Source organism: Cygnus atratus, chromosome 20 (genome assembly GCF_013377495.2).
Source record: "Cygnus atratus isolate AKBS03 ecotype Queensland, Australia chromosome 20, CAtr_DNAZoo_HiC_assembly, whole genome shotgun sequence".
NCBI classification, from domain to species: domain Eukaryota; kingdom Metazoa; phylum Chordata; class Aves; order Anseriformes; family Anatidae; genus Cygnus; species Cygnus atratus.
In genome coordinates, this window is record NC_066381.1 from 9,100,592 (window position 1) to 9,122,442 (window position 21,851).

Consider the following 21,851-nt stretch of genomic DNA (forward strand, 5'->3'; position numbering starts at 1 on the left):
AGACATATCAAAGCAGCACTGGGAACCCCTCGGGAGGAACAGCCCCGACAGCAGCTTCGTCCTTCCCGCACCCCAGGGGGCTGCGAGGCCTCCGGGACACCAGTACTGGGGGAAGGACCTGGGGAGAGGACCCGGGGGGGGCACCCAAGCAGCCTGCAGCACAAGCAGGCAGACCACCCTGTCGGGGCTGAGCCCCTCAACCACGCCACTGGGCCAGAGGAGCCAAAACGAAGCCAAAATAGCACGGCCGCAGAGCACTAACCTGGCCAGGACAAGCAGCAGCAGCACCACAAGGGGAGGCGGTGCCCGGCACTGCCCCCATAAATTGGGGCAGGTGTGGGACCGGCAGCTGCCGTCGGGGCCACGCCCTGCCCAGGTGCAGTGGGTGCGCAGGGGTCCTGAGAGGTGGAGCGGGGCCCCCGGGTAATTAGGGGCTCCCCTGCTGCCCCAGCTGCGTTTCCCCTCAGGGATGGAAGTGGCCAGTCCCTATAAACCCCACACCACAGGGACAAAAAGCAACGTCCCCCCCCCTTTCATCCCAAATAGGCAGGGCTGCAGGCGTGCCCCCTCCTGCTGCTCAGCAGTGACCCAAAGTGCCCAGGGAGCACGGTGGCAGCAGGGTAATTGTGGCGCCAGCACAGCCGGGCCTGCACCCAGGTGGGAGATGCTGCGGTGTCCACTGGGCACACTGCTCAGGTGCCAGCCCCTGCTCCTGTGCACAGCCCCCTGACAGAGGGATCGTGGTGCTGCACAGAGCTGGGCAGCCAGATCTGCCTGGGCTTGGCCGCGGGGCCCCCCAAATGGGGCAGAAACCTCCAGGTTTAGCCGCACCAAGTGTGCCCCCGCAGGGCTCCCAGCACCTCCTACAGCAGTGACCCCAGCGCCACACGTGGCTGATGGGAGCCGCTGGGCGAGTGGCCAGAACGGGGCTTCTCACGTCGGGGTTTAGCCTCGGCTCCTGCCCAGCCACCCATGGCTGCCAGGGGCCTGGCCCTGCTCCCCACCTGGGGGCAGAGCTGAGGAACCTCCCCAGAGGTCACTGTGCCCCGAGGTCACTTGTCCCCAGGGGTCACCGTCCCAGTCCCGCCCTGCTAGCAGCACTTCTCCCTCCCCAGGGAAGAGCAGCCCCATGCCCCACGAGCAGGCCAGGGCCCAGGGCCCTAGGAGGAAGCGCCGTTTACACCTTTGAGGCCCCCAAATCTCCACCACCTCCCTGCTGCGTTCACCTCAGAGCAGCTCCTCCTGAACACAGCGAGGTGGGGAGCATGCTGGGGGGCCAGGGAGCCCCCCCAGCGCCACACGCAGGCACCGGCCACGTCCCCTGTGTCACTAAAAGCAGAGCCCGTCGAGCTGGTGCTCCTCCTGAGATATATCCTCCGGAAATAGCCCTGCGAGCCTATTTTTGGTAGCTCCATTTCTTTCCTCGTGTTCAAGAAGCCCCCGCCCTGCCAGTCCCCCCCTGCCAGCAGAAACGGCCGCGGTGCTCAGCCCAGAGCAGCGGCTCCTCTGTCCCCGTCGGGGATCCCGGCCCCGGTTCCTCTCTCCCCGTCGGGGATCCCGGCCCCGGAGCGCTTTTAGGGGCTGGGGAGGGGGGGGCCGGCAAGGAGCCGGGGTCTCGGCGCGCCCCGTCGGGGATCCCGGCCCCGGAGCGCTTTTAGGGGCTGGGGAGGGGGGGGCCGGCAAGGAGCCGGGGTCTCGGCGCGCCCCGTCGGGGCCGGGCAGCGGCGGGAGCGCGGCGGCACCGGCAGAGGGAGCCCTGCGCACGGCGCTGCGCAGCCCGCAACCCGCGGGGACGCGCCCGCGCCCCCGCCCCGCCGCCGGGCCCATAAATCTTCCCCGGCCCGGGAGAAGGGTAATTGGTGAGGAAAAGGGCTGCCGGGGCCGGCCTCCTTCGCTCCCCGCAACGCCGCCGAGCGGCTCCGGGAGCGGCCAGCGTTCCGCGGGCACGGCCCCGACGGCGGCACGGGGCAGCTCCCCCCGACGGTACCGGTGCCGCCTCCCTCCGACGGTGCCGGTGCCTGCCCCCCGGCCCCGCTCCGTGCGCCCCGTACCGGCAGGGCCCCGCCCTGCACCTGTGGGGGGCGACGGGACGGGACGGGACGGGACGGGATGGGCACGGCTCGAAGGGGCGGCCCTCCTGAAACCAACAACCGTTGGCGGAGGTTTCCACTGGGGCGGCCGGGCTCACGTCGGGGCATTCCCGTCCTCCCCCCCCCAACCCCGCACCTGCGGAGGGTGCCGGCCCCGACGGGGCGTCCTGAGCCTGGGCGCGCTCCCGCCGCAGCGGCGAAAATGAAAGAGGCGGGAGCCGGCAGGGCTTCTCGGAGTATTTTTTTATTGAAAGATGTGAGAGAATTCATCAAAACTGAACAGACAGACACCCGAGTAACCAGCACGTTTCAAATCATGTATCTTTTTATTTTAAAACAAATATAGAGCACAGTCCTGTGATATTTAAATTTATTATACTTTTTTTATTTTTGTTTTGGAGTGAAAAATAAAAACCTGAGGTTTATTCCTGCATTCTCTATACCCCGCACTGTAGAGAGATTTTTTTAGTACATTTTGGATTCATAAGTTTTTTCTTTCTTTTTTTTTTTTTTTTTCCCTTGCAGAAGTCTGTTAAAGAATTGAACTCTTGCTTTCCAAAAATTGTTCTACTGGTGGCACATGATTGTCCTAGAGAACAGGCGGGATAAACAATATTTTAAAACACAGTTAAAGAAACCAATATCTCCTTCAATCACAAAGAGCTAAATAGTTTTCATTTACAATATATATGTTCATGTAAAATGAAAAAAAAAACTTAAATGCGATGAGTTAAACTCTAAATATTATGTACACACCAATGTACAACTCTGAATAAATTAATACCAATTTGCATATTCTGGGATCCTTATAGCTTATTTACACAAATTACCATTTATTTCATAAATATCTGCCCTGGTACCCGCGGGGCTCCCCCCCCGGCCGGTACCAGCTCTGCATGGCGGTGACTGCGCAGCTCCGCGGCGGCTGCCGAGACGGCTTTTTTCCCGTGTTTCCTTCCTTATTTCTGTTTTTTTGATTCAATTTTTCCTCCCTCCCCCCACCCCCCCCTTGCACAGACAAGGTTTCGGCCCCGCTCGCCTCCCGTGGGGCTCACAGGCTCGCCCCGTCCATTGCCACCCGTCGGGTGCCACCACATCGGCTCTTCCCCACCCAGAGCCGCCCCATGCCCCTCTCGGGGGAGCTCAGGGGAGTGGGGGGCAACCAGGAGAAGGGGGGGCAACTCCCAGACCCTCACCCTAGGGGGTGGGTGAGCCCAACACTCCCTTTCTTGCTCCCGGCTCCTCGGTGTTGGGGCCGCGTCGCCCGCAGGGCTCCTTCCCCTCTGCTCCAGCACCCCTCGCCCCAGCCGCCCCCACCCCCTGCTCTTTAATAAATATTTATACTGTGCTGTACAAAATACCAGTGCTTCTCAGCCCCGCGGGGGCGGGCTCGCTGCCCGCCCCGTCGGTCACTTGGGGGACTCCCTGCCGGGCGACAGCTCCCGCTGGCTCTCCAGCCCGCTCACCAGTCTCTGGATGTTCTGCAGTTCGTTGAGGGATTCCTTCAGGGAGCCCTTGGGGGAGGCGGCGGGGCGCTGGCTGCCCCCCTTGTGCAGGGGCACGTCAGGGAGGGGGCTGGATTCCCGGCTGCTGCCCGCCTTGGAGCCCTCGGAGCCCGGGTTGAGGCTGGCAGGGAGGCCGGTGGTGAGCAGGTTGGTGCTGGGCGGGATGGTGACCGGGAGCTGGTAGGGGCTGAAGCGCAGGCGGGGCCGGCTGCTGCCCAGGAAGGGGTTGCGGGAGAGCGGCCCGGCGGCTGCGGCGCTGGTGGCCGGCATGGCTGAGGCGGCCGCCGCTGCTGCCGCCATGTAGGTGTAGGGGTAGGGGAAGAGTCCGCCGAAGGTGGGCATCGGGATTCCCTGTGGAGAGAGAGAGAGAGAGGGGTGAGAGCCGTGCCATGCCGTGTCGGTCACCCAGAAAGCCAAGACAAAGCCGGGGCGCGCTGGTGTCATCCGAAATACATGGTGGGGCAGCTGAGGGAGGGGTTCAGCTGGAGTCCCCCACCCCCTCCACACCAAACGGGGTTGGTGCCATCAGGCACAAACCCATTGGGGTTACAGTGATACAGAGCTGAGCCTGGCCGTGCCCCCGCATGCTCCACGTCCGCGGCTGTGCAGCATCGCAGGGCTCTAACCACGTTAAAACACGCTGGTAAGTCAATCCGATAAGTAAGGTGTGCTCAGAGATGTCCCTATGTATTTCACCATGAGGCTGGCAGAGGTAAGGCAAGGGTGGGTGTCACGGGAGCTGTTCTGGGGCTGGTGGGGAGATGAGGGCTGCTGGACGGGGACAGCCAGGCTGGGGCAGCGGGGCAGGGCTGCCGCTCTCAGCGCTGCCCCTGCCTGTGGTGGAACCCATGACAGCCACAAAAGAATCAGGATTCCTGCTCAGACCGGCTTTGGGGCCATCATTCCAAGTGTTCCCCCGTGTCCTGCCCGTGCCACACCAGGCAGTGCATCCAGGGCCCGAGGGGGTGTCACACCCCGTCCCCACAGCCTGCAGGGGCCATGGGGGAGGCCGGGGGCACCGACAGCTCCTGACCCCATGAGAGCCACACTGGGGCCACCCCGTGTGTCCCCACAGTGGGGGCAATGCTGGCCAGGCCTGTGCCCCCAGAGCACTCAGACAGTTTAGGGAGTTTTGGGGAAAGATGCAGGAGGAGAGCCTAGGATTGTAGGATTCCAGGACTCGTGGAGGGCCCAGGGCCTAGCAAGACAGCAAGGATCAGGACAGGGAAACAGGGAGTCTTACCTGAGAGGCCAGCATGTGCTGGGAGAGGTGGAAAGGGAAGGGGGTGGCCGTCCCCGCCGTGCCTGGGGCAGACGAGAGGGCTCCGTTCTCCAGGCTGCCCCCACCGGTCACCGAGGCCAGCAAATGTCCCATGCCCATGGCTGAGAAGGCGCCGGGGGCCATGGCGAACTGTCCCGGGTGGATGAAGAGGGGCTGCCCCGCGCCCAGGGGGCTGAAGAACTGCTGCCCGTGGAGGCCGGAGAGCGCGAGGCTCTGCAGGTGCCCGGCGCTCAGGTGCGGGGGGCTGTCCGTGTGCACCATCAGCGGGGCGAAGGCCTCCTTGCCCAGCCCGCCGCCCTCCGCGTCCTTCTTGCCCGGCTCCGGCTCTTTCCTCCGCCCTTCCACCTTGTCCTTCTCCAGGCCCCGTGCGCCGAACAGGCCCTCGCCGGGGCCCTCCCTGGGGGACGCGCTGTCCTTGGCCTTCTCCGGGCTGCGCCTCTCCTTGCTCCGTTCGTCCGGGCACCGCGGGCTGCCGCGGGGCGTCGCATCCTCCCCGCCGGGGCTGGCGGCCACTGGCCGCTCCTCAGGTGCTTTCTCCACCTCCGCGTCGCTGTCGGCCCCTGGTTTCTCCTCTGCAAAGGGACGGAGAGGTTTAGGAACAGCCCAGGGAGGCGGGAAGTGGGTCTTTCACCCTTGTATTAGGGTGAGATGGCAAAGCCCCCGCTGCCATTATCAGGAGGAACCCCATCAAGCGAGAGGGCAACAACAGGCCCTCGTGCCACGGTCACCGCAGGGAAAGGGGATTGACAACAGCAGTGCTGCTGCTCTGCCAAACAGGAAAAACATGTTGGATGGAGGACCAAAATATATTACAGCATTGTTCTCGTTAGCTGCAAACTCAAAGCGGGTTGTGGAGCGGGAGATGAAGAGAGCGCAGGCGGGTGGACAGCGCTGGAGGAAATGCTCCTGTATATATTTAATTACATGGAGCTGATCAACAGCGCTCCGTGGATTTATTCCAAATGTGCAGGTTGAGTCAGGTTAAGGAGGCAGTTTTAAGGAAAGAGGTACGCTGCAGGCTTCACTAAGAGGGCTTTAATTTAAAAAAGGCACCGAGCTCTCAGGAGGAAAGGGGAAAAGAGGCGAGGGGATGGGGAGGACATGGGGAGCAGAGCTCACCATGGAGCAGGGCCCCGGTGCACCCTGTCACTGCACCCCGCTCACACCGTGCCCGACCAGCTCCAGCTCAATGGAAAAAAGCCTTTGGTGCCGGCTAGGTGAGGCTCTGCAGGCTGGGGTGAATATTCTGGGAAGCCTTTGAAAGAGGAGAGGGGTGCAATAAACCCTCCCACCAGCTTGGGGAGGGGTGGGGGGCTGCAGTTTTGATGAAGGTTTGCAGGGAATTGGGTTGGTGGAAAGTTTAAAGAGCAGCAGATTGATAGTGCGGCAAGACAAAATCCAGCATCTAAAAACTGCTACGTGGGAACTGCTGGTTTATTTTCATTTACTAGCTTTAAGCCCTGGAGTTACAACATTTTTTCCCTTTCAAACGTATTAATTCTTTTTTTTTTTTTCCCCCTGCAGGGCACTGAGCGAGCCATGAAAGGCAGGGCGACGCAGCAGCGAGGCGCGCCGGACAGCCGCATATAGCATACGGCCTGCCTCGCCTTTCCTTCTTGTTTACACTAACGTATAAACAGGAAAATGTTGCAAACTCTAAATGCCATTCGCATTTGCTCGCTGGATCTATCCTGTCCTTTCAACCCTTCGGCTCCCCCGTGCCCATCTGCACCTTCCCCCTGTGGGTGCAGTTTGCCTCCTGCCCTGCAGGAACCTGCCAGCCCCGGGGGGGGGGCGCCTTGGAAGCCCCCTACTTATGCCCTAAAGGGGACCCCGAGCAGACGAGGGGCTTGCTGAAAGCCGCGGCCGTTTGGGGAACCCGCCTGCCCCCTGCCCCAGCCCTGCCCACGCCGGGGTGCGCGGCCCTGCCGTCGGGGGGTGAGAGGGTGCGGGCTGGGCCCCGAGGGCGCGGCGGGGATTGAGGGGGGTTGGATAGAGGGACTGGGAAGGGGGGATTGGAGAAAGGGGATTGAAGAGGGGGGATTGGAGAGGGGGGACTGGGGCTGCTGCGTTACCTCTGCCGCTGCCCTTGAGGCGCAGGGGGCTGGGGAGGGCTCCCACGGGGGAGTGCAGGGCATCGCGCACCGCCGACGGCTCGCAGGAGGAGGCGTCCGACTCGCCGCCGTCGCGGTCGGGCTTGCAGGGCTCCTCGTACATCCGCAGGGACGGCAGCGAGAGCTGCTTCCTGGAGGCAGAGAGGCAGCGCTCAGCCCCGGCCCTCCGCGGGTGCGGAGCGGTGCGGGGAGCGGGGGGGTGGGGGGGGGGAGGAACGCGGAGCGGAGGGGGAGCCCCTTACCTCTTCTCCCGCCGGCCATTGCCCGTGTCCCGAAAGCCCTTGGCGAAGGGGTTGTTATCGATTTTCAGCTGGGTGATCTGCGGGGACACGGAGAGGGGCTGCGTGACGCCCTGGCCGCCCCCCCGGGGACCCCGGCCCCGCTCCCCCGGGGCCGTCGGGGAGAGCCCGGGTCGCGGCCGGGCCGGGCTCGCTGCGAAAGGCACAGCATCCCCGGTTTAACACACCGCATGCTTTATTAAAAATGATGCTGAGGTTTCGCTTGAATTATTAATAGCGTCTTAATGATAGGAAGTTATTTTTCACGGCCCCCCGGAGGGAAGATGGCGACTGAGCCGCGCTGCGCTGGTTAAAAGCTATTCTTATCCCTCTCCGCGACGGGCTTCTGGGGCCGGCGACATTAGGGCGCTCAATAATGCATGTCTCTGAAATACGGCCCCGAGAGGGGCGCTTTAAAAATGCATGTCTGCCCGGCCCCGGCCGCCCCCCGGCCGCGCCCGACGGGGCCCCCGGCCGCTGCCGCCCGACGGAGCCCACCGGCAGCCAGCGGCGGGCGAGCAGACAAAGTGCTCTTTAATCGATTGTGACTCTTCGCCATAAACTTTACGAGGGAAACAAGCCCACCAGGACCCTCAGACAGAGCTGTCAATTAGCATCAGCAGCCAGGGGTGGAGGTGGGGGTCAGCTTTTGGGTTAAAACACACGCGCGCACGCAGCTCTTGGAGGGGCCGGCGGAGGCTCCGTGCTCCCCACGGGGCGCTCCTGCCTCCCCTGCTCGCGGGGCGACACTCGCTAAATCACGAAAACAACAAAAATTGTTTTTTCTGGCTCTATTTTTCGGCCCCTGCCGGGCCCAGGGCACCTTGTCCAGGAGGTTGCCCAGGCCGGGTGCTGCTCCCTCAGCCTGGGCCTGCGGCAAAGGCTCCCGCGGTGCGGAAAGGTGCGACAGAGCCCGGGGGGGGGGGGAATTAATAATAGCACTAATAGCACTAATAACGATATTAGCGTGAAAGGTGCCTCCTCCTCTGAGGGCTTGGGGTATCACCATCCTCCTGTTGCTGCCTTTTGGCCACTCTCCCCCCGATGCTCTCCCGCGGCAGCCCTCGGCTTTGGGCAGAAGCACGCACAAAGAGCCCAGGAGGGGACACGGGGGGGACAGGGACAGGGACGGGGACAGGGCAGGGACAGGGACAGGGCAGGGGCTGCCCGGCGGTACCTTGTCGTTCTGGTAGGCGGTGACGGCGATGAAGTCGGTCTCGGGGAACACGTAGGTGCGGAAGGTGCTGTAGGGCAGCTTGAGGATGTCGTTGGCTCGCACGATGTGGAACCGGGGCTGGTACTTGTGCATGGAGTTCAGGATGGTCTGGGGGGGCGAGAGAGCACAGCCCGCGGCCGCGGTCAGCCCCGGGGTCCCCATGGCCGCCACGCGCGAGTCAGGCTACCTCTCTAAAAAAATGCCTTTTTTTTTTTTTCTCCCGAAAAAAAAAAATAATAGTAATAATTCAGCGTGAGGAAAGAATGCCGGCGGATGCCAAAGAGGGAGATTTCTTTTTTGTTTATGTCATTGCACGATCTGCCCCCAAATAAGGAGGTCACGGGGAAGGCAGGCACTGCAACATCTTGGGGAAGGCACGGCAGGAGAGCAGCTACGGGCATCTCCCCGGTTTATTGCAACCCTGAAAACGCGAGGCGAATTTTAGACACGTTTCTAGCCGCTTTTAATAGTTCCGTCCTTTTCGAAAAATTCCTCTGCCTCGCCGCCGAAATAAATAAATAGAAATGAAAAAGACCCGAGATTTGCAGTTGGGCGCAGCAGAAAGCCGTGCCAGCGCCTGCGACCTGAAAGGAGCGTTTCACCAAGAGCCATGTTAAATTCATGTCTCAGAGCAACGCTGCAGAAGAAACAGACATTTTTTGATGTTGTTGTTGTTTTTCCAACCAGGTGTCTGAAAAGCTTCGCCAACACCCAAAGCGATTCTCTCCCCTCTGGCTTTGTTAAAAACTCGCCCCGAGCCCACCGCGGTTGCGCTGAGGACTTGCGGAGCTCCCGAGCCGCGAGCGGGGCTGCTCCCGAGCCCCTGCCCTCGCTGCCCGCCCCGGCAACGTTTTCCTGCCCGAGAGCGATGGAATAATTCCCCAACCTGCTGTGGTCGGGCTGACACGCAGCCCTCACCGCCCGGAATTGGTAGGGGAACGGCGAAAGCTTGAGTAATTATTGTCAAATAACGCCGGCCAAATGCCTAAATAATTATCACTTCATTTCGTTTTAGAAGGCAATAAAAAAAATCCCCCTTTTTCTAACCCCAGCAATAATCACCTGCTGATGAACTGTCGGGTCGTTATTATATTGATACAATCTAGACGGGATTTATCATGAAAATGGTGAAAAGAAAAAAAAAAAGTCTCATTCAGGCGTGCAAATCTGCATTCCTTTAAAAAAAATAATCATCCCTCTCTGACCAGATGGGCACTGGCTAAACCCTCATCTCCCAGATTTAACAGACTCCGGATTTTGGACAACGACACGTACCAGAAATCTTTAATTGAAGGAGGCGAACCGTTAAAAACCCTGAACCAAACTACTTTTTCCCCAGTATCACAAAAAATGCTATTTATGAGACTCCCTCGCTATCGATTTACCTTGCTGCCTATAAATAGCCTCGCAATGTATTATTTAACAAACACACCGTTTCCTGCCTTAAAATAAGAATAAAAATAATAAGAGAAGGGGGAGAAAACTTTCTCGGGAGCCGCTCCCCGCACCTGGCCGCGCTGCGCGGTGCGGGCAGAGCAGCACCGAGGCCTCAGGACCTCCAGTCCCCAGAGCACACGGACGGGCCGAGGAACTTTCCCTTTATCGCCCCAAACGCTCGCCCAGACACTAAGACAGCTCGCTCGTTCGCTGAGATTTTTTCCCCCTCGCCTTCACGCAGGACCCCGCTCCCCTGCAGCCCTGCTCCTGCTTTCTGCAGCTTGCCAACACGCCTCCATTTCTTTCTTTCTTTCTCTCTCTCCCTCTCATTTTTTTTTCTGTTTGGATGGATTTTATTTTTATTATTATTATTATTTTTGTTTTTGTTTTTCCCCTCCGGGAGGTGATGCAGATGTGATCAATAGGGGAATAAACAGACCCGTTTGGAGCCTTTCAGACGCAGCCGGTGCGGAGCCGCTGCTGCCAATGGCTCCGGCTCCGCTCCCGGCCGCGCAACCCCAGCGCAGGTGCCGCCGCCTCCAGCACCCCTCTGCCCGGCTCGGCTCGGCCCGGCCCGGCCCGGCCCGCAGGGAGGTCCGGGGCTGCACCTGCCCGGCCGCAACGCCCCAGCCCTGCCGCCCCGTCGGGGCTGCCCTCGCCGCCCCCGGGCCGACCCCGTCCGCGCCCCCCAGGCTGCGCCTCCCCGGCTCCTGCTCCCCGCCGAGCCCCGCGGCCGGGCAGAGCCGGCAGGACGGGTCGGGGGGCGGCATGCGAGAGCCCAGGGGACCCCGAGCCCCCCCGCAGCCCGGTCTCCGTTCCCCCCGGGGGGAGCCGTTCCCGGGGCGGCCGGGAGCAAGGACCGAGGAGGGCTGCGAGACAGCCCGGCCGCTGCAAGGCCCGGCAAGGCCCCGCCGTCCAGCCCGGGCCCGGGCGTGCTTTTGCCGGGGGGGGGCCGGTAAAGCCCCGCGGCTCCCCCCGGCCGTCCTCGGGCGCAGCGGGGCCGGGCTCAGCGCCTGGCCCGGGGGGTCCGCGCCCGGGGGCTCCGCTCGTCCCCGCGGCCGCACTTACAAAGCCGTGCTTGTCCGAGATGTTGTTGGTGAGCTTGAGCTTGTGAAAGGCGACGGGTTTGGCCATCCACTGCTCGCCGGTGGCCGGGCTGTCGGGGTGGATGTACATGCGCTTGGGCATCTCCGGATCGGCCTTGCCGGCCACCATCCAGCGGGAGTTGTGGAACTTGTACCGGCAGTCGTCGGCCGCAACTATATCCATGAGCAAAATGTACTTGGCCTTCTTGTCCAGGCCGCTCACCCGCACCTTGAACGGGGGGAACATCCTCCTGCGGAGAGACGCACAGCGGTGCAGGGCGCGGCGCCCTCCCGCCCGGTGCGCGACCCCCGACGGCCGTGGCCCCCGGCCCGGCCCGGCAGCCCCGCACCGCCCGGCCCCTCCGAAACCACGGGGGGGGGGGGGGGTTCTTCAGCTCGCCCCGGGGCTTCCCAGCCTTTGGCACGGCCGGCAGGCCCTGCTCCTTCTCACCCCGCTCGGCTGCGCCCATAGGAGCAGAAAGAGGGGAAAAAGCTCCAAATCCCCTTCCAAGAAATAGAGGGCAGAGCCCAAGGGGATCCCCGGACCGAGCCCCTTCTCGCTGCCCTCCTCTGCCTCCTCCGGGGCCGGCAGCGGGGCCGAGGCCGACCCCGGCGGCGGGGAAAGTTTGGCAGGGGCAGGAAAAGCTGCGGGCGGCGAGGAGCCGCCGAGAGCGGCGTAAACAAATGCAGCGGGGCATTGCGGGCGCTCAATTAGTGCGCACAAATTTCATTTGGGACCGCGCTTTAAAAAGTAATAACTGGGGGGGCTGGGGGGGATAGCTGGCGGGGGGGGTTAAATACCTCAGAAAACTGCCGGCATCGAAACCCCATCGACTGTCGCCCGGGGTGAATTCCCCGGGGCGAGCTGGGCGAGCAGCGGGGAAGGGCTGGGGCCGGGGGGCGAGGGCGCTGCGCAGCCCCGCAGGTGCGGGCGGGTTGCGCGGGGCTGCGCGGGGCCGGCTCTTACCTTCCCGACTTGGTGATCACCATCTCGGTGCCCAGCTTGTGAAACTGGTCCCAAAGCTCTTTGGCTTCCAGCGTCACTTTGGGGTCGTCCTCTACCTCCTCCTCGGGCTCCAGGCTCTTGAGCGAGCGCAGATGGGCTGCCTGGTGGTGGTGTCCCAGGGCCGAGACGTGCAGCCCGGCCTCGGCCGCCCCGGCCAGCCCGGGGTCCGGCATGGGCTTAGCCAGCGCCGCCGGAGGCAGAGCCAGAGCGGGGAAAAAGGAAGGCTGGGCGGCTGCGAGGAAGGCGGACATGGGGAAGTCGGCCGGCCGGGGTGCGTGGAAGGGGTGGTAAGCCATGGCAGTCCCTGGGAAGGCTGGATCTCTCATCGGTGCATCCACAAATCCAGGAGAAAAAGAGGGATTCCCTTTACAAAAACGTGTGTGTGTATTATTGTTATTATTATTATTATTATTTGTCTCCCCTGCCCAGCGAACTCGCTCGAGTCTCTGGAAGAGGAAGGAAAAATCAACAACAAAAATAAAAAGCGCACACAAAAAAAAGCCGAAAAACAGCGGAACTAGATCTGGAAAAAAAAAAAAAAAGAAGAAGAAGAAGAAAAAAAAAAAAGCGAGAGGCAGTTCCCGGCTCCTGGGACTCCCGGTCTGCGGAGGGGAGACAGTAGGTCCTTATTTTTTGTTGTTGTTGTCGCAGCGAGGGAGAGCGAGCGAGGGCAAAAAGCCCTCCCGGCGAAGTCCTTCCCGGCGCTGAACCGGCACCGAGAGCGGGGCGGGGGCGCGGGCAGGGGCGGCCGCGCTGCCCTCACACCCCCGCGGGCCCGGCCTGCGCCCCGGCACCGCTGCGCGCCCCGCGGCCGGCGCTCGGGCGAGGGCTGCTCATGGCTCAAGGAGCCCGGGTGGAAACGGTTAGATCTTGTCGTGATCTCTGTAAAACTGTGACTATCTCACATGTCCTTCCTGCTCTGATCCGCCCGCTAATGAGCCAAGCCCCCTTGATTGCTGATTTTACGCGTTTCAGACCAATTGTGGATCTGCATAGGCGTGGTTTTGACAGCTCCGGCCAAGCTCCGGGCGCGGGGGGGGGGGGGGGGGGTGGCGAGGAGGGAGGGAGGGAGGACGGGAAGAAGGGAAAAAAAAAAAAAGAAAGGAAAAAAAAAAAAGAAGAAGGTGTCGGAAGCATCGGCAGTAAGAAAACATGTCAACAGAATAAAATATTAACCAATGACAGAGAAAAGTGCTCGAAATCCCACCCCCGGCTCCTTTCCGCATACCGGGTCAGCCCTGGCTGCGCCGCGGCCGGGGAGCGGCGGCCGCCGGTGCGGGGACAGCGCGGAGCCACCGCGGCGGAGCGCGGAGCGGGGCCGGGGGGGGGGGGCCGGGGGGAGCCGGGGGCCGCCCTGCAGCTTTCCGCGGCCGCGCAGCCCCGGGCGGGGGGCGGAGGGCGGAGGGGGGTGGGCGGGGGCGGCGGGTTGGGGGGGGGGGGGGTTGGGGGGGGCCGGAGCTCGGCGGCTGCCGTCTTACGACAGATCCTGGAAAGAGGATCAAGGTGGGGCCCGCCCCGCTCCGCGCCCCGCCGACGGGGCGGCCCGGGCTCGGGGGAGGCCGCCGGGAGCGCGGCCCCGTCGGCGCGGCCGGGCCGTGGGAGAGCTGCAGGCGGCGAGGCCCGAGCGGCGAGCTCCACCGCGGGTGAGTGGCGGACACTCGCGCCCTGCCCTCGCCCCCGCTCCCCCTCGCCCCCCGCCCCGACGGACGGGTGCGTGTGGGGGGGGGTCCCGCCAGGAGCCCTGAGCGCACGGACGGGGCGCGGACCCCGCCGTCGGGGCGCCCCGCGAGGAGCCGGGCGGGCAGCGGGACGCCGGGCCCCCGGGGCCGCCCCAGCCGTCGGTGCCGCGGCCCCCGGGGCTGGCGCTGCTCTGGCCGGCCGGAGGGGCTGTTTACCCGGGCGGGGGGAGGCAGATAAGGCGGAGGGGGAAATGCCGGGGCTGTTTGCAGAGGGATTAGGGCCGGTCCCGCCGCGCCGGGGCCCGGGGGGGCGGCGGGCGCGGTGGGTGTCCCCGCGGAGAGGTCCGTTTGGAGATCTGCGCTGATTAACTGAGGGCTGCGGTGGCTGAAGAGGGCCCTGGCGCCAGGCGGCTGAGCCCTCACAATAAAGACCCGTCTCTTGTCACTTCATATTTACCCCCAAATCTTCAAAAAGCGCCCTGCGTGCCTTACAAGGCTCCTGCCCCCGCCGCCTGCTCTGCGGCCAGACGGGACGGGGGGAGCGGAGGCGGGCCCCCTCCTCTGCCCCCCGGCCCGCCCCCCCCCGGCCCCACCGCTCCGCGGATGCGCAGCGAGGCGCGGCCGAAGCCGCCCCCGTCCGGCTCCGGCGGCCGCTGTCCCCTCGGGGCCGCGCTGCGCTGCTCCCCGCGCAGGGTGGGACGCGGGGACCCCCGGGTACCCCCCTCCCCGCCGCCTCCTCTCCCCTCTTTCTGCCCCCACGAAGGCTCATCCCGCTGACAGCAAGCCCTGGCCGCTGCCCTCCCGGCGTCGCCGAGAGCCCCGAGCAGAGCCCCGGCTGTCCCCGGTGCCGCTCCCCCCGCCGCAGGTTCATCTCCGCCGTCCGGCCCCCGACGGGGCGGCCACAGCGCGGCCGCTCCGGGGCTGCCCGTGCCGGTCCCGGCCGCCGTGAGGGGCGGTGGGGCCGGGGGGGTCCCGCTGACCATTGAACAGGGCGAGGTGGCGAGCGGGGATTGAAATTTAGACCTGCTTTGGACTTTGCTTCCTCACCACCGCGGAAATGTGCTGACAGCAGCCTTGGCAAAAACGGGGCTTGCTCGGGCTTTTTTTCTTCCTACTCCCCTCTACCCCCCCGTTTTGTTTGTTTGTTTTGTTTTGTTGTGTTTTCCTTCCCCCTCACAAAGCGAACCCGGAGCCTCGCATTGCCCCACGCCAGGGGCAACTCTCCCGCGGCCCCGACGGCGACCCGCGGCCACCTCCGAGGGGAACGGCGGGGCACAGCCCACCGGGCCCTGCCTGCCGCCGCGACCCCGCCAGGAAACGTCTCCTCTCCGCCGGCACAGGGCCTGCCGCCCCCGGCCGCCGCCCCCCGCACCGCTGTAACGCCGCAAACGCCCTCGCCTGCAGAATAAAAACCGATGCAGAGCAGCCTCGTCTCCCCGACCCTCTGTGCCGCGCCCGTCGGGGGGACGGCGGGGTGGGGGCTGAGAGCCGGGCACCGTTTCCCGGCCCCGACGGACGCGAAAGCGACCCCAGGAGCCTGCGCCCATGGACGGGGCGGGCGGGGCGATGCGGCCGGGCAAAACCCAACGCGGCCTCGGCAATGAGCGGCCCTGGGGAAGGAGAGCCGCGGCCTCCTGCCCTGCCCGGCTCTCCGCCGCCGAGCGCTCCCCGGGCCGGAGCAGCGGCGGCTGGGACGCCCCGGGGGGACGAGACGGGACGGGCCCGGCTCAGCTCGGGGGCATCGGCCCGGCCCGGCCGCCCCCGCGCCCCACCCGCGCCGCCGCGGCCCCGCTCGCTCTTTCCTTTCATCTCTGCCCATCTCCACTCATCATCCCTTTTCTATTTTTAGCCGGTAGACTTAGGCCTTGGCGCCAGGCCGTTTAAGACCTGTCAAAGTCCTTCATATTTCCCTCATGTCACATGGACCTTTCGCTCCCTTCCCCGCGCCATGCAAGGGCCGTAATTTGGATCTGTGAGCTGGTGAGCAAATGCAATTTGCTCTTCTCCATCGCTGTGTTGTCTCCGTGACCCCAGCCAGCAGGACGGCTGGTGTCCTGTCCGGGGCACTTACACAAATTGCGGGTGATTGATGAAAAATAACAATTCTCACAAGCAGCCGGGCCTCCGCCTTCCCCTCCTCCCGGCTCCGCCGCGGCCCCGCGCCCCGGGGCTCGCTCCCCCCGACGGGGCTGCGCGGGAGGGGGGCCCGGCCCGGGACGAAGCCGTCTCCCCGTGCCCAGGGAGAGCCGTCGGGGCCCCCTTCCCGATGCAGATGGCGGGGCTGGGCGCTCCCCTCAGACACACTTGCGGCCACTCGACGCCTCCGCCCGGGCGGGCCGGAGCAGCTCCGCAGGTGCGGGGTGGGAGCTGCACCCCCCGGCCCCGGGGGGAGCCCTTGGCCCCAGCCGCGGATGTGCCGTCGGGGGCTGGCACCCCCGGGACACAGCGGCCCCGGGTCCCCCCAGCTCCCACGCACCCCTCTTGCACCCCGACGGAGGCCGCAGGGAGCAGGGCCGGGGGAAGCAGGGAGGGGGCGAGGGGCGGCCCGGAGCCTCGGCAGCTGCCCCGGCCCCGCTCCCTGCCCGGCCGCGCCTCCCCGGCTCCACCTGGGAAGGAAAAACCCCAGGGGTGGCAGGGAGAGGCCCCCACCCCGCTCAGCTGCCCGTCGGGGGGCGGCGGCCCTGCAGGTGGGTCGGGGAGGGGCCGGTGCCAGGCACATCCCGGGCAGTAACCGGGCCCTTCTCGGTGGGTTTTTATCCCACACCGGCCCCGGTGCGAGGGGAAACCCGCGGAGCCCCGGCAGCCCCCGGGCCGCCCCCCCTGAATCCCCCTTTTGCCCCCAGACTGTTTAGATTTCTCTCCCGCTTTAAAGAAAATATTTCCAGTAATCCAGATTTCTGGAAAATAACAACACGCGGGGAGACGCAGACACAAACGCCGCTGAAGTTTATCCAGAGTTTGAACCACTTATAAACACATTTCCCAGCCCGCTTGTCAGGGCGGGCGGCGAGTGACCCCGGCCCGGCCGGGCGGCCCACGGTGGGCTGGGGGGGGGACGCATCCTCCGCGCCCCCCCGGCCTCGTTACCTCCACGCTGCTGTGAGCCGAGCCCCGCCGCTCGTTTGATTTTATTTTTTAATTACGGAGCTCCCTTCCTGCGAGGGGGCGGCGTGACCCCCGCCCGGCCCCGCACCCCGGGGCTGCCCGACTCCCCCCGTCGGGGCTGCCCGGCTCCCCCCGTCGAGGGCCGGCGCCTCGCCCGCCCCGATCCCGTTCCCTTGTAGGGTGACGGGCCGGGCCCGCGGGGGGGGGGGGGTCCCCGCGGCGTGAAACCCGAGCTGGCACCGCGGGGGGCGGGCGACAGCGCGGACGGGGCGGGCGGGGTGTGTGTGTGTGGGGGGAGATCATGCAAATCCCTCTGTTTAAAAAACTTCCATTTGAGAAAGTGTGTCACATCCCGGCGCGGGCGCGTAATCCCCGGGCTAATGGCATTACCGCCGCCTCATCGCCGTAATGGGATGGGGCCGGGGGCGAGCGGCGGGCAGCGCCGAACACCCCCCCCCCCCCCCCCCCGGCTCCTCCGCCACGCGTGACGGCGGCTCGGCCCCGACGGGGCGCGCTCCGGTCCCGGGGCAGCGCGGAGCCCCGGAGCCCCGAGGGGCGGCATCGCCGTTCGGGGGTGCCGGCGCCGCGGTTTTCAGCCGGGTTTCCCGAGAGAAACCGGTCCCGGGAGGGGCGAGCGGGAGGCAGCGCGGCGCTGCGTGGCCGGTTCATCTCTTAAATAAAAGAGATTAGCGAACGACGTTATTTGATCAAATAATGCTGTTACGGCTCCCGCCCCCTTCCTTTGCGGGATTAAAAGTGAGGATTTGGGACCGTTGAGCAGTCTGACCTGGATGGCGGTGGGCACAGTGGGGAGGGAGCCAGCGAGCCCCCAGACGGCCGCGGCTCGCCCACTTCGGGGCCCTGCGCTGGGCTCTGTTCTGGCCCACCGACGGCGCGGCCCGGACCGGGGGGGACATGGCCCTGAGCACCAAGCAGAGATTTGCAAAGGGGGCGGAGCAGGAGCAGCTCCAGGGGCCGCTGCCAACAGAAAAAGGGGGCCCCGAGGGCGGGGGGGGGGGGGTTCCCCGCTGGATCCTGCCCCAGGTTTCTCCCCCCCCCCAATTCCTGCTCTTCTGAAGTGGGTGGGTGCCGGCCCCGCAGGGAGAAGCCCCAGCCCCGACGGGGGTCACACTCCCAGCTGGCCCCATCCCCTTGCTGTGGTTGCTGTGTGGGGCGAGGAGTTCGGCAAAATTTACGGCATCAACGGCAGGGCAAGGTGAATGCTGCTGGGCATGCAGGGCTAAGCAGGGCAGGCGTCCTGGGCTTCAGACAGGAGTTGGGAATGTATCCGAAATCAAATCTGCACCGGGAGCTGACGCTGCTGCTCTCCTGTCACATGAGATTTTTTTTTTTTGTTGTTCTAGTTTTGACTTTTAGGATTGCAGAATTCAGTGTCTCGTGTTTGTAGGAGAGTGCAATTCTCTGCTGAGAAAATAAAGGCAGCCAAAATAAATAATGTGCTGGCCATGGCCAGGAATAAAGCTCTCTCAGTGCTCGCTGCACCTGTCCCTTTCACTGGTGTTCAATCACAGACACATCTGACACAGACCCAGCTCTGCATGGAAACCATCTCTCATCGTTTTTATTCACATTTCCTCGAAAAAGCAGCACGGCCCTGGGCCGCTCCGTCAGGGACACGGTGGCAGTGCAACGCCCTGTGCCGAGGTGCTCCGCAGATTTTAATCTGGGCGCTGCCCAGATTTTAATTTTAAAACAAGTCTGCACATTGAAACAGCCGAGCCACCCCTCGCGTCTCCCACCCCCAGGTTTTTCCCCCTTCTCTGTAGGTGCTGGGGTGTCGAGGGGCTGTCCCGCACCCTGAGGGGGGCTTGGTAGGGGCATGCAGTGAGCCCCAGGCCCGGTTCCTCTCCCAGCTCCTCACCCACGTGCGCCGTGCGGCGCCGGCAGCCTGCTCTCCAGACGTGTTTTCCAAGGATACCTGAACGGAGGCAGCCCCAAATAACAAGTAAATAACCGCCCCGACGCCGGGCTGCCGGCACAAAGCAGGCAATTGCCCTTCGCGCAGGTCACTGATCTCTTGACACATGGGCTTTGAGACCTGGGCCACGGGGAGGGAAGCTGAAAGGGAAGAAAAGATAGTGGACACAATGGCGGGGCCGCCGGCCAGCTAATAACCCCTCTCCCAGCTTTGTCTGGGTACACTCGGCGCTACGCAGGGATCAGTTCATCTCCACAGAAAAACCCCACTCCTGTGCTGCAAGGGGGCTGGGGCCGCCCCCGCCTGGCGCGCCCTGAGCATCCCTGCGCAGGGCTCGAGACACTGCAGGTATTAATAGCCCCCATTTTGTAGCCGGCGGTAATTCCCTCCTGTGTTTTCCCCTCCACGCTGAAAACAAACCCTTCACTTGATCCGTTTGTCCTCTCCAGTTGCCATCTGTCTTCCATCCTTCAAATCTCACCTTAAAAACAGTGCCTCTTGAGCAAATCCTCCCCGCCGGCCCCGTGCGCCGTCTCGCCCGGCGCAGGCCTGACACTACAAGCGCTCATTGAAGTGAAGGGGATTTGAGAGCGTGCAGGACACGGCAGGATTAAGGCCACGGATTGCACTCCCTGGTCACAGGCTGCTGCAAGTCACCCCCTGCCCGGTGTCCCCCACCCAGTGCCCCCCTGCCCGGCTCCTTCTCCTTTGGACCCAGGCATCACTGGCCCTGCGAGGGCAGAGCACCTGAGCCACCATCCCCAAAACCTGCACAAAGCGCAGCAGCAGAGGCCACCTCCCTGGCCCCAGGGGATGTTTCTGTTCCACGCACGGGGCCGGCTGCTGCCCACCACCCACCCACCGGCAGCGGGGCAGCGTCTGCGGGGCGGCCAGGCCAGGCCGGTGACTCACAGACATCAAAGGGCAGCACAGGCACTAACGAAGTCGGTGAGCGGATGAGAGCGGACAGTGCCTGCGCAGATGTTCGTCAACAGCTTTTCTCAATTACGAAGCGCAGCAGAATTTACCCGAAGGCACGCGGATGAAAACAAGCGCTGCGCAGTGTCCTGGCCCTGCCTTGCACCCGCAGGGGCCCAGACCAAGCAGCGCATCCACAGCTCCCCAACCCCATTTCAGCACTGGCACTGCATTACCCCACGTAGCCTTGCTGCGGACATCACTTGCTCCCATCAAAATCTGGGTCTTCCTTAAAAAAATACACCTTGTGAGGCTTTATGGGTGTAGGTGGAAGCTCGGGCATGTCCCGGTCTGATCCAAACCTTTGGAGCCAGTGAGATCTCTACTGAAAAAAAAAAAAAATCCCACATGATTTCACTGCATGACCTACGGCAGGGCTGGTGCCTGGCGATGTTCGGCTGGGACAGGCAAGGGCAGCCCTGATCCTGCACGGCTCCCACAAACACCACGACTCCCTGTCAGTCTGAAACATTTACGCAGGAACCTCGTGGTTCTGACGGCCCCACGGGTGGGACGTCTCACCGCTGCCACACGGCTGCTGGACTTTCCCCTTCCGAAAGCGAGGGGAGCAAGCCTCGATGTTCCCTGAGAGGTGGCAGCCAGACGGGCACCCTGGGGTTGGAGGAGATGCAGGGGAGCCCCCGGCCTCCTCCCTGTGCCCTGCTGCTCCCTCCATGGCCATGGGGACGTGGGGACACAGCAAAAGGCAGGGAGGGGACGCCGAGGCTCGGCCTGGGGCTGCAGGTGCTGCCTCTAGTTTTCTGCTTGAATGGAGCTGCTGGGCCGAGCACGGCCTGTAACCTTCAGCCCGTGGCGAGCCCTTGCCAAAGTCCTCTCCGGAATGAACGTGCTCAGCCAGCACCCCCAGCACTGCCTGGTGCAGCGCTTCGCAGGGCCGGGTGACGTTGTGGGTGCGGGGACACACCACGGGCATCTCCATCCCCTGTATTGGAGCGAAAGCACGAGCCCTGGGTCCCCCATCCCGCTTATCATGGCACGGGGCCGCACACGCCGGCACTTCTCACCTCCCCAGATAAGGGCTGCAGCAGCAGCAGTGGCCGCGTGCAGGCAGGGGGGAGCGGGAGCAGTGCTCGGCTGGCACCGGGACACGGCTGGCACCGGCCTTTTATTACGGTCCTATAATAATATTGTAAATACTCGCTGGGAAGTAATTACATCCTATAAAAGAAGCAGCAGCCTGTGGTTTGAGCCAGGACCGGCTCATGACACTCATTTTAAAAAGACGTTTCATGTCTTGTTTATAGATTAGATTTTAACCTGACAACCTTTTAACATTGTATTAAATTAGAAATTAACTTCGTATGACTGCTCACCGTATAATTGACCTACTGATAGGCTGAGTGCTAGGGAATATTTAAGATACCTTTCAGACAGTGAAGTTCCCAAGAAAATACAGAGCCTTCCCCTTGATCTAGACCAGGGCTTTGCTATTAATTAGTATTTATGGTCAGGTGGTGGGGCCGGGTGCGGAGGGAGGGCTGGGGGCAGCTGTGGCCCCACTGTGCTGTGCCCAGCCCGGGGAGGCGTTGGGAGGAGGACGAGGGGATGGGGATGGCTGGCTGATGACTCCCATGTTGGTGACCTACCTGCAACCTGCACAGAGCTGTCTGTGTTTTACTGTAATTTCCTGCAGCAGAAATTCCAGCAACAAAGGCAAAAATTCAGCTAGGAGCTCACTGACAGATGCACAGGTTCAGATCACATCCGAGTCCAGCAGGGGACAGGGTGGCCATTGGTGGGACAAGCACCAGTGCACAGGCACAGCGTGATGGGATGCCCAGCTCCTAAAGGATCCTGCCCCTTGCCCAGGCCTCGTCTTCCCTGAGTGACAGAAACAACCAATATCCCAGACCCAAACTCCCCACAATTTGTGGAAAGTGGAACTGGACCCAGTACCACGGTCGGAGGCCTGGGTCTTCTGGTGCCCCAACACCGCGTGGGACAGGCGGACACCGGCCCTGCCACCATCACGCTGTGGCCCTGCGGCTCGTGACTCGCCTCCCCGTTACAATGCGCCCTTTGCTTTCAGCAGGGTAAAGGCATTTCTGGTAATTGAAACCTGCTCTGGAAACGTGCGCGAGGAGAGAGCCCTAAGCAGGAACACAAGCAGCGCTAT

The 21,851-nt window shown here is 63.6% G+C and overlaps 1 protein-coding gene across 1 annotated transcript; it reads right to left on the bottom strand.

The window, feature by feature from the left end:
- Positions 1-2,393: 2,393 nt before the first annotated feature.
- Positions 2,394-12,923, bottom strand: TBX2 (T-box transcription factor 2). The gene is made up of 7 exons (XM_035561167.2): positions 11,975-12,923; positions 10,991-11,258; positions 8,447-8,593; positions 7,234-7,310; positions 6,953-7,122; positions 4,839-5,449; positions 2,394-3,946 (listed from the first exon to the last, which is right to left on the bottom strand). The coding sequence occupies exons 1-7, from the start codon at positions 12,337-12,339 to the stop codon at positions 3,500-3,502; spliced, it is 2,085 nt and encodes a 694-aa protein (XP_035417060.1). The 5' UTR covers positions 12,340-12,923; the 3' UTR covers positions 2,394-3,499.
- Between the last annotated feature and the right edge of the window lie 8,928 nt (positions 12,924-21,851).

Coding starts and splice junctions, on each gene's coding strand:
- TBX2 (XM_035561167.2), bottom strand. CDS start 12,339: ATGAGAGATCCAGCCTTCCCAGGGACTGCCATGGCTTACCACCCCTTC. Junction 11,259..11,974: donor GTGATCACCAAGTCGGGAAG/GTAAGAGCCGGC, acceptor GTCTCTCCGCAG/GAGGATGTTCCCCCCGTTCA. Junction 7,311..8,446: donor CCGCCTACCAGAACGACAAG/GTACCGCCGGGC, acceptor GTGTCCCCGCAG/ATCACCCAGCTGAAAATCGA.